Genomic DNA, 11,113 nt, shown 5'->3' with positions numbered 1-11,113 from the left:
CCTGTTGCACACCCCCAAGCAAGGTGATTCTACAGGACTGAGCAGTATGAGCTGCAGGGCCATAAGGGCAGAGCTAAGGATTTCAGTTCCATGACAACTCTGGGCCGAATCCCTGCAATAAAGGGATCAAGCTTCCCCACAGGTGAAATCCAAAAAAGTAAAATACACAAGCACTTTTATCAAAGGTGACCTTTAATAGGAGAAAAAAAAAAAGGTCAGTGCATTTAAAGTCTCATTGCTCCAGAAGCTACAAGGATGAAATGAAAGTCCTTTTCCTTCCAGGAGCCCAAAGTCCTTCAGGTCCACAACTCAGTATGAGAGCCTCTCCAGAATGTGGAGTCCCTGTATAGGAGTCCATCAGCACAGGAGCAGCAGCAGCTCATACTACTCCCCAGACTTCCTCAAAGGCAGTAGTAATTTTAGCACATGTCAGGGCAGCAGACAGGGGATAGTTGCTGATGGAGACCATCTTTTCTGTGTAGTCAACATTGACCTGGGGGAAGAGAGAAAAAAAACAAAACCAAACCACAGGTTTTCACTTGGTCCCATCTCCATTGGTTTGACAGGCACATTAGTTCTGCGAGGTTGCACAGTCACAGTGAAACACAGCAGGACTAGTGCCCTCCCTAGTGCCCTCTCGCGGGAGAGACAAGTCCCGACCTGCAGCCTGCCTCGGGGAAAACTAAGGGGAGCAGGACAGGGGGGCCAAGCAAGAGCAGAACAGTCGCCATACTGGGATCTAGAATGAAGTAAATGCCGTAGAGGTTTTTACACCTCCAAGTAAGGGATATGTACACTTACCGAACCATGGGCGAAAGCTCCCACAACAATGGCAACTGGCTCTGCTGCAGGAACCAGTTCACGCAGATCTGACACCTCTGGGACTGCAAAAGAGGTACCTATCTTCATGCAGCCCACAGGGAGGTGATCGCTGACTGGGTTCTTAATGACCTGCAGCAAGTTAACAGGGGCACGGACAGGTAAGAGGCTGCACCACCTAGCTGAGTTCACAGTTTGTTATCAAAAACCACGGAAAAAAAAATAATAAATTCCTGTATCACAAGCTGCAAAGAAGGAATGTTGCAACATCACACGTGAACAGCCAAAGAACGTTTACCTTCAACAATTTCTGAGGCCCATCGGCTGCTCGAACGCTGAGCTTGTGCAGCAACTGAACTGAGAAGAGAAGAAAATGACTTAAGCTGTCTGTTCTTTTGCTGGAGAAATCCTACCCTCTACCTAGTGATTTAGCTGTAGAGTTCCTAGCATCTTCCTAAAAACTGCTGACCAGGAAGTTACATGCTGCTAGTGCAGTCTCATGCAGGGGCCTCCCCACTGTGCTAAGGAACAAACAGCTGGACTACATGTCCTGGAACTTGGAAGAAGGCACTTCTCACTTTTCTGCTCATATCTCACTCCTGTTTTTAAGGCTGGTGCAACTCCTCCCAAAATCCTGCCACTCCTAACCACTTTCCTGCATGATTTTGTGGCTGGTATAAAGTTTCAATCACATACCCATAAGACCACAGAATCGATCAAAAGTTCTTGGGATTCTGGTTTGGGGATTGACCTCGATTAGCACGTTCTTCTGGGTATGGATATAAACCTGAAGGAGACCAGCTCGATTCAGGGGGCTGTCCATGAGCATCAGAAGACTCTGAAATATAAAAACTTGCAGTAGGAGACATGGAAAAGGCACAAGAGAGAGGGCTCTTGGAAAACTCGAGGGTTAGGCCCCATGAACGCGGAAGAGGTGGATGTTCAGGCAGAGAACAGTCTGGCCACGTGAGTTGTACCGCAACGCTGAGCAACCCCGCATCCCAGTAAACAGAATTACTGAGCTTTCAAGCCACAAGAGCAGTGGGCAAGGCCGCGCGGAGCCCCGTTGCGGGGGCACAAGCAGCCCCTCGGCAGGAGCTCCGAGCGGCCCAGCCCGCCGCCCGCGCTGCCGCCCGCATCCAGCCGGTACCTGGTGCGCGATGTCGGGCCGAACCTCCCCGGGGTCCCGCCCGTTCCGCAGCAGCAACGCCTTGTGCTTGTCGCAGTTGAGCAGCTCGAACGTCTTCCCCACCTGCGGCCGAAACACACACGGGTGGGCCGGGCCCTCTCCCGCCGGGCCGGGCCGGGCCCTCTCCCGCCCGCCGCCCGCACCTTCACGGTCTCCAGACTGGCCCCCTCCAGCACCACCAGCAGCCGCCGCTGCCCGCGGGGCCTCTTCCCCCGCAGCGCCGCCTCCTCCTCCGCCGCCGCCTCACGCGGCCGCCTGCCCGCCGCCATGTTCCCGCCCGCGCCGCGCGCCGGCCGGGCCCGCTTCCGGGGCGGTTTGGCGGCGGCAGGTTCCGGTGTCCTTCCCGGCGGGGCGCGCGGCGCGGCCATGGCGCAGAACCTGAAGGACCTGGCGGGGCGGCTGCCCGCCGGGCCCCGCGGCGTCGGCACCGCCCTCAAGCTGCTGCTGGGCGCCGGCGCCCTGGCCTACGGCGTCCGCGAGTCCGTCTTCATCGGTGAGTGCCCCCCCTGCCCCCCCCCCCCCCGCCCCGCCGCTCTCCCCCGCGCTCACCGCCGCTCTCCCCGCAGTGGAAGGCGGGCAGCGGGCCATCTTCTTCAACCGCATCGGCGGCGTCCAGCAGGACACCATCCTCGCCGAGGGGCTGCACTTCAGGTAGGAGAGGCCCGGCCTCGCACCCCGCACGGCCCCCCCCGCACGACCCCCGCACGGCCCCCCGCGCCCTCACGCGCCTCCCCTCCCCCCCCCCCCCCGCAGGATCCCCTGGTTCCAGTACCCCATCATCTACGACATCCGAGCCCGGCCGCGGAAAATCTCCTCCCCCACCGGCTCCAAAGGTGAGCGCGGCCCCGCCGGGGCGCGGCACGAGGCCCCGGGGCGGGGGGGGGTGCGGGGTGCGGGGGGGGCCCGGCCCGGCTGCCCCCCCGCTCAGCGCCCCCGCCCCGCCCCAGACCTGCAGATGGTGAACATCTCGCTGCGGGTCCTGACGCGCCCCAACGCGGCCGAGCTGCCCAGCATGTACCAGCGCCTGGGCCTGGACTACGAGGAGCGCGTCCTGCCTTCCATCGTGAACGAGGTGCTGAAGAGCGTGGTCGCCAAGTTCAACGCGTCGCAGCTCATCACGCAGAGGGCCCAGGTGAGCTCTCTTACCCACAGAAGTGGCCCAGCGGCGGGTGTGGGGGACGTGCTGCCCAGGGGAAGGACACGTGCGTGGGGCTGGTAGACAGCGCATCCAGACAGAGGGGGCACAACCCTGCCCTGCCTGCAGCGTGACTGTGGTAGAGGTGCAAACTCTGAGGCTGCGGCGCTGGGTTTTGAGAAGGCAGCGTTCGTTGGTACGTAGAGCGCGAGAGTGTGCCGTCATGTGATGAAGGGAGAGGGACAGGTCGTTTGTATTATAGCTCGCAGCTCATATTCGAGCTGGCTTTTTAAAAAAATTATTAGCTGGCCCTTTGTGTGTCTCAGAAGAGCTGTCAGAGCAAATTAGACAGTTCTAAAGAGTTCTAAATAGTTATGGAATCACAGAGTGGCTTGGGTTGGAAGGGACCTTAAAGGTCACCTATATCCACCCCCCCTGCACGGGCAGGGACACCTCCCACTAGACCAGGTTGCTCAGAGCCCCATCCAACCTGGCCTTGAACACTGCCAGGGATGGAGCTTCCACAGCTTCCCTGGGCAACCTGTGCCAGTGTCTCACCACCCTCATAGTGAAGAATTTCCTCCTAATGTCTCACCTAAATCTCCCCACTTCCAGTTTTATCCCTTGTCCTCTCACTACCAGCCCTTGTAAAAAGCCCCTCCCCAGCTTTCCTGTAGCCCCTTCAGGTACTGGAAGGCTGCTGTGAGGTATCTCTGGAGTCTTCTCCAGGCTGAACAGCCCCAGCTCTCTCAGCCTGTCTTCACAGAAGAGGTGACGCATTAGCCCTTGTTTTCTTGCTACAAGCCCTTGTAAAAATCCCTCCCCAGCTCTCCTGTAGACAGGATCTGAAAAAGCAAAGTGGATGAGCAGTTAACAAACTTTCAGTAATTAATGCTACAGAAGGATAGCCAATATTTCTCTTCAGAAGAAAGACTGGAAGGTAATCCGTTGCAAAATAATAGAGAGATTCAGATTCAAAAAGCTTACACCTCAGAGTTTGCATTCTGGTAGTATTGCCAGGGATTCTGAGAATATCTGTCTGCTATCACAGCTGAGGGAGAAGAAGCTGCTGGTTTTCTTTTTAAAGGCTTTAGAGGATCTTGTGTAAGCAGAATGAGTGGAAAGGGAGGATATGACAGTCTGCAAAGGATTTGGGTTTATCAGAAGCAAAGGCAGCTGTTGGGTGTCTGAAATTCCTGAGCAAACTAGATGGAATTTGCCACCTTCATTACTGCAAAATGGTGCCTATTGAAGCGGTTGGTAATAGAAGATTATGAAGTGACTTTATGCAGTTCTGTGTTTGCAGTTCACATAGTAAAGCTTTCTCATGCAGCTGCAATAAAAGCAAATGCTGAACTGGTCGAGGATGTGATCCTGTAGCAGTAATTTCTGTTTCCGTCAGTCTTTGATGCAGGACATGTCAGCCTGCCTGGAACAAAGATGCTGGCAAATTTAAGGTAGAATAAATCAAGGTATCTATCAACAACAGTCATCTAAAGAGGCTAAGCAAATGGAATAGGCACACTAGAAGAGTAGCTGCAGTAGTTAAGATGTGTGATACGTGGTAAAAATATTACGTGGAAAATGTTTTTTCTGTGTCTGAACACAAGTACAAGTAGACAGGCAGGCTGCAAACACTGGCAAATTGGAAGTGGAGAAGGAAATAGTTATTGCCAGAACATGTGTGGGGACTGTGGAACTAGATGTGGTAGCGTGTGAAAGCAAAAAAAAAAAAAAAAAAGCCTTTCAAGGTTTTTTATTTCTGCAGTATTAGTTGTATGGTGGTAGTAACTACAAATGAGCTGTAATTTGCTTTTGGAAATGCTGCATGTGACTATGCAGGGTGGTTTAAAGATGGCAGATTCAGAGGTAGGTATTAGTGTCCATTGTTCAGGGGTTGCTTTAGGCAATGTCTCTCTTGGGCTCAGTGGGAATGGACTGTGGAGAGCAGTTGTGCTTCCCTTTTGAGGACCAGGGGATGAGAAATGAGCTGTGTTTCGGACTCTGCTGTGTTCCTGTTTCAGGTGTCTCTGCTTATTAGGCGAGAACTGACAGAGAGAGCCAAGGATTTCAGCCTCATCCTGGATGATGTGGCTATCACAGAGCTTAGTTTCAGTCGTGAATACACAGCAGCTGTGGAGGCCAAGCAAGTGGGTAAGTCCAGTTTATGCCTGGAAAGGGTGGGTGGCATTTGCCATGTTGTTGAATTATTAAGCAAGGAATTGGTATTTGGGCTAGCAGGCCACTGCTTCCATACATTTCAGCCTCCTTAGTAACAGACCCAAATAGGTTGTTTCACGAGTATTACTGGAAAACTTTGGATGATAGCTAATGGGATAGTCCATTGGAGGGACTGAGTTCCCAAGACTGCAGGGTTCCCCTTCAGACTGGGGCTCAGTCACTATTGGGATCATGTGTAGAGGTCTGGATGCTGTTGATTTTATAAGAGAAAAAGTAAAGTACACTGGGATACATTTCCTATTTGTGGGTTTGGCTCCAGGATGCTGTCAGGTCTTTGGGAAGAAGTGGAGCCCCCCCCCAGGCCTCAGCTCTATGGTTCTGGCTCAGAAGATGGGGTGTGCTTCAAGTGCTTTTGCTTGTTCTCTCTGCAGCCCAGCAGGAGGCACAGCGTGCACAGTTCCTGGTGGAGAAGGCCAAGCAGGAGCAGAAGCAGAAGATTGTTCAGGCTGAAGGAGAGGCTACAGCTGCCAAGATGATATCCTGCTTTGAGAGATTCTGTGGGTTGTGAGCTTGACAGTCCTGAGAATCTGTTGCCTTGGGATCACACTTAGAAGACTGTTATTGGGTGATAGCTTTGAATAAGTCACTTTCTTTAATTCCATTCCCCCTTCTGCCAACAGCTGGCCAGAGTGAGGTTTGTCTGAGGCTGTAGTTCAGAGCAGAGAAGGCTTTGAGCCTTCACTCCTTGTTTTAAGGCTTAACTTGTAATGGTTCTGTGTGGATTACATCATGTTGTTCTTGATCAGGGGAAGTAAAACTATCCCTACCCAAAGGCCCAAGTTACTGGCATAGAGATTGTTAAGGTATTTGATAATACAGCTTAGGAAGAATTTCCTGAAGGATGAGTGACTTCTGTTAGCAGGTTTTTCCTTAATTTTTGCTCCCCTGTACCTCGGTGAAGCCCTTAGCAGGAATCCAGGCTACATCAAGCTACGCAAGATCCGAGCTGCTCAAAACATCTCAAAAACGGTGAGCACTGGGGCACAGAATTTCCCTTGTCCCTTTGCAGTCCTCGTGCTGTCCTCCCAGCTCAGTGGCCATGTGATGAGTTTAAGGCGAATGTGACCTGCCCTGTCCTGATCTGTGATCCTGTCCAGCCCTTCTCTGCTCAAAGATCTGGCTTGCAACGAGCGGCCGCTAGATTTGAGGCTCCCCGGATGACAAAGCCAGATCCACATCAGATTCCATCACCCACGTTGAGCTGCAGCCACCAAAAGCTTCTGGGTTCCTGCAGGCTGAGCAAGGGGGACAGATAAGCATGGGATCAAAGGTCTGACAGAGAAATAGAATGAGCACTTCTTTTAGGAAGTCTGATGGCACTGAGATGGGAAGTCAGGAAGTCACAGAGTTGTTATGGCGAGTTGCATTGATTTAACAGAGATCTTAAGTAAATAAAACAAGAGTGCTTTATCAAGGCAGGAAGATAGATTCTTTATTAATGCTATTCCTCTGTTTATTTATACTCCTTCACACCTTCTCTGCCATGTCTTTCTTTTCCAGATTGCTGCCTCACAAAACCGTGTGTATCTCACAGCAGATAACTTGGTACTGAACCTGCAGGATGAGGGATTCACCAGGTAAAGGGGCCATATGGCTGTCCTGGGGGTACTTATCTGCACCCTAACTGTGAAGCTGGTCCCCTTTCTGGAGCTCTCTCAGGATCTTTTCTCTGAGAGGAGCCTCATGCCAGAGGACACAGCCAAGTAGGGAGCAGTCTTACTTACTGTGGAAATGGAGTTTTTTGTTTGATAATTTACTAATGCTTTTCTTTCTTTTTTTCTCCCCTCCTTACTGCATCTCCTGACACACAGAGGAAGGTAACATACTGTTTATTTTGATGCTTTTGTTACTAGTTGGAACAAGGATTTTGATGTTTGCCTAGTGCCTGGGTTGTATCTGGCTTGGGCCTTTCTTGTTCTGTTCTCTACCTCGCTTCTCATTTTGAGGTGGAGCTTGAAGCCTTCCTTGCAGGGGCCACACAAATCATAGAATCATGGTTTGGGTTGGAAGGGACCTTAAAGATCATCTAGTTCCAACCCCCCCTGCATGGGCAGGGACACCTCCCACTAGACCAGGTTGCTCAAAGCCCCATCCAGCCTGGCCTTGAACACTTCCAGGGATGCGGCTTCCACAGCTTCCCTGGGCAACATGTTCCAGTGTCTCACCACCCTCACACTAAAGAATTTCCTCCTAATGTCTAACCTAAATCTCCCCTCTTCCAGCCTAAAACCATTACCCCTTGCCCTCTTCCTACATACCCTTGTATCTAACATCGAGTAGGAGATACTTAGTAATTGGAGCTCTGTGTGTGTTCCATAAGGACCCTTGTGTGAGGAAGGCAAGAGTAACTGAGGAGCAGCATCCTGTGATCTGTCCTGCATGTACATACAGGGTGTCCTGGCAAAGGGGGCTCTAAGCAGGTGGTTCAATGATCATAGGAATTTGTGTTGGTTTGGAGTCATGATACCTGGGCAAGATGCTTTACAAAAGCTTTGCAGTCCATGCTAGAAAACCCCGTTCTCTGCTTTCAAAGCTGGCAGGAGTTTGGTGGCTCTGCCTAATCTGCCTTGCTGGACAAGGCAGTGCCAGCTGAGCTAATGACATGCAGCTAAAAGCTTCAGTTTCTTATATCCAGAAAGGAAGGCAAAGCTGGTTTCTTTTCTGTGGGATCTCTGATTGTTCTTCCTTAATTCTGACCACATTCTGTCTTACTCAGCCCAGAAGACTTAAGGGGCTTTGAAAAAAGCCATAGTCGTCCTTCACAGAAAGGAAGTCCAGATCCTTTGTGTGTGACACCACACGCACTGAAGTCTGTAGTGTGGGTCTGGTTCAGCTTTGCTTGTGCTCCCTGAATTAATGACTCCCTTCTGTCTCCCTTTCAGTGACAGCCTCTTACTCAAACAAGGGAAGAAATGAAGGAACCTGAAGCCTCCTAAAGCCAGCTCGCTGACCAGCAGAAGATACGGAGGAGCTTTCAACTCCCTCCAAACTAGCATTGCTGCCCTCGATTTGAAGTTTTTAATCCAGTAGCCAGGTTTGGTTTCCATGCCCCTGCTCCATCTGTGGTGATCAAGTTATGGGATTGGGCTCTGCCTTTAGGCAGCTGTGATGCCTTCCTCACCCCACCAGTGAAATAACCTGGGGTGGGGGCAAGGGTGCTTACTGGTGTTAACCCACGTGGATGTAGTCATTCACCTCTAATCTTCATTAACCTTTAGATTTCTGTAGGGTAAAATCAGAATAATTTTTATCTTTTCCTAAGTGAGGGAGTTCTGCTGCCATCAGCATCGGGCTTTTTTTTCCTAGTAAGTTTTTTTCTCTTTAGCTCTTCTGATCCCAAGAGAACCTGGGACTGAATTCAGGAAAACATCATTCATTTGGGTGCCTGTCACTGCTGGAATTATATATTTGCATCACTGTCTGCTCAGTGATTCTTTGAAACATTTGTAAAAATTAAAACCTCCAAAAGTAATGTTTTCTCTGAGTGTGCTTAGTGCTGGAAAAAGAGGTTGTGTTGCATAGGAGGAGTGAATCAGAGCTTTTATTTGGTTGAAAAGAGAATCGGGATGTTGTGGGGAAAAGAGCAAGAGGAAAACCCTCCTGCTCGCTGAGAGATCACAGGGTGGGGAGAGAAGGAGCAGATGTGGGTGCTCCTGTAGCTGCATGAGTGGCCAGGGCCAGTTTCTTTGCTGCCTGTAGGTGCTAGAGATGAGCACAGGTTCACCTGCTTTTCCATGTCACAGCAGCATGTGCTGTGTCCTGATGTCTGTTGTTACATCTTGGGGCTTTTCCACCCCTGCTTTCTTGGCCAGAATGTAGGAGAAATCTTCCTCTGCTGACTAAACTCTCTTCTGTACTTGGGGTTCAAAGGACAAATTTTGTCTGCTTTGGGGACTGGCTTTTTCCCTGTCTTGCTGGGCTGCCCTGTGCTGGATTGAGGAGTTGAAGATTTCACAGAAACATAGAACTGTAGAATATCCTGAGTTGGAAGAGACCTACAAGGGTCATAGAGTCCAACTTTTCACTGCACCCAAGGTGACCTAAAAATTACAGCATTGAGAAAAGCATTGTCTATGTCTTGAATAGAGAGAGAGAGAACTTGACCAGCCTCTCAGTGAATAACTTTTTCCTGATAACCATTCAGAACCTCCTCTGATGCAGCTTTATGCCACTCCCTGTGTCCTGTTGATGAACACAACAGAGATCAGAACCTTCCTCTGCTTCCCTTCACAAGGAAGTTGTAGACAGCAATGAGAGCTGAACAGACTTAGTTAGCATCCTCAGCTTCTCCTTATAAATTATGCCTTCTTTCTTTCATCATCTTTATTGCCCTCCTTTGGACACATTCTAGTATTTTTATGTCCTTCTTCAATTGTGGAGCCTAAGACTGCACACAGTACTGGAGGTGAGGCTGAAACAGTGTTGAGGATAGTGAGACCATCACTTCTTTGAAGCCTGGAGAGGAGAAGGCTCTGGGGAGACCTCATGACAGGCTTCCAGTATCTGAAGGGACTACAGTAAAGCTGGGGAGGGGCATTTTACAAGGGCTGGTAGTGAGAGGACAAGGGGTAATGGATTAAAACTGGAAGAGGGGAGATTTAGGTTAGACATCAGGAGGAAATTCTTTAGTGTGAGGGGGGTGAGACACTGGCACAGGTTGCCCAGACAAGTGGAAGCCCCATCCCTGGAAGTGTTCAAGGCCAGGCTGGATGGGGCTCTGAGCAGCCTGGTCTAGTAGGAGGTGTCCCTGCCCATGCAAGGGGGTCGGAACTAGATGATCTTTAAGGTCCCCTCCAACCCAGACCATTCTGTGATTCTTGTGACTGTTTAACTACACTGTGCCTCATGCACCCCAGGGTAACGTTGACCCTTTTGCCCAACAGGGTACATTTATGTGTAGTCATGGAAGTTCTTCAGTCTGTATTTTTTGCAAACAGTGGAGATCATGGACACATTAAGCTCTGGAATTTTAAACAGAAATGAGGTTCTTAGAGTAACTTAAGCTTGGTCCACAAGTTCTCTTAATTATTGTGCTTTGGATAGAGTTTAAGCTACCCATTCACAGAATCATAGAATGTGGGATTGGGAGGAGCCTTTAAAGGTCATTTAGTCTAACCCCCTGCAGTGAGCAGGGACTAGATCAGGTTGCTCAGAGCCCTGTCAAGCCTGACCTTGAATGCCTCCAGGGATGGAATCTCTGCCACCACTCTGGGTAACCTGTTCCAGTGCTTCACCACCCTCATGGAAAAAGAACTTCTTCCTAATGTCTAATCTAAATCTACCCTGCTCCAGTTTTGATTCATTTCCCTTTGTCCTCTCACTACCAGCCCTTGTAAAAAATCCCTCCGCAGCTTTCCTGTAGCCCCTTCAGGTACTGGAAGGCCACTATAAGGTCTCCAAGGAGCCTTCTCTTCTCCAGGCTGAACAGTCCCAACTCTCTCAGCCTGTCTTTATAGCAGAGGTGCTCCAGCCCTCTGATCATCTTTGTGGCCATCCTGTCGATGGCCCTCCAGAGCTGGACACAGTACTCCATTGGCATGCCTTGCTTTAGGCTGTGGCAGCTTTCTGAGAAGGAAGTGAGTTGGACCCTCTCCACTGATGCTGCACAGCAGTCTAAAGCAAAGGTAGATATTTTGTGAGAGTAGGTCTTTAGCCCCATGGCTTAGAAGACAGTTTCTGGCACTGTTCAGAGATAAAACATAGTGCTCCTCCACCCATCTTCTCTGCCC

General features: G+C 50.5%; 2 protein-coding genes across 2 annotated transcripts; one reads left to right on the top strand and one right to left on the bottom strand.

The window, feature by feature from the left end:
* Positions 1-174: 174 nt before the first annotated feature.
* Positions 175-2,376, bottom strand: EMG1 (EMG1 N1-specific pseudouridine methyltransferase). The gene is made up of 6 exons (XM_051643655.1): positions 2,152-2,376; positions 1,970-2,071; positions 1,516-1,657; positions 1,118-1,176; positions 802-951; positions 175-493 (listed from the first exon to the last, which is right to left on the bottom strand). Exons 1-6 carry the CDS (start codon positions 2,374-2,376, stop codon positions 380-382), a joined length of 792 nt encoding a protein of 263 aa, XP_051499615.1. The 3' UTR covers positions 175-379.
* Positions 2,375-8,856, top strand: PHB2 (prohibitin 2). Its single transcript, XM_051643627.1, has 8 exons — positions 2,375-2,501; positions 2,575-2,659; positions 2,762-2,841; positions 2,956-3,140; positions 5,168-5,297; positions 5,756-5,859; positions 6,276-6,353; positions 6,885-8,856. The coding sequence occupies exons 1-8, from the start codon at positions 2,375-2,377 to the stop codon at positions 6,963-6,965; spliced, it is 870 nt and encodes a 289-aa protein (XP_051499587.1). The 3' UTR covers positions 6,966-8,856.
* The last annotated feature ends 2,257 nt before the right edge of the window (positions 8,857-11,113 follow it).

Source organism: Apus apus, chromosome 1, assembly GCF_020740795.1.
Source record: "Apus apus isolate bApuApu2 chromosome 1, bApuApu2.pri.cur, whole genome shotgun sequence".
Taxonomy (NCBI): domain Eukaryota; kingdom Metazoa; phylum Chordata; class Aves; order Apodiformes; family Apodidae; genus Apus; species Apus apus.
The sequence above is the reverse complement of the archived record's forward strand: the minus strand, read 5'-3'. Positions and strand labels throughout refer to the sequence as shown.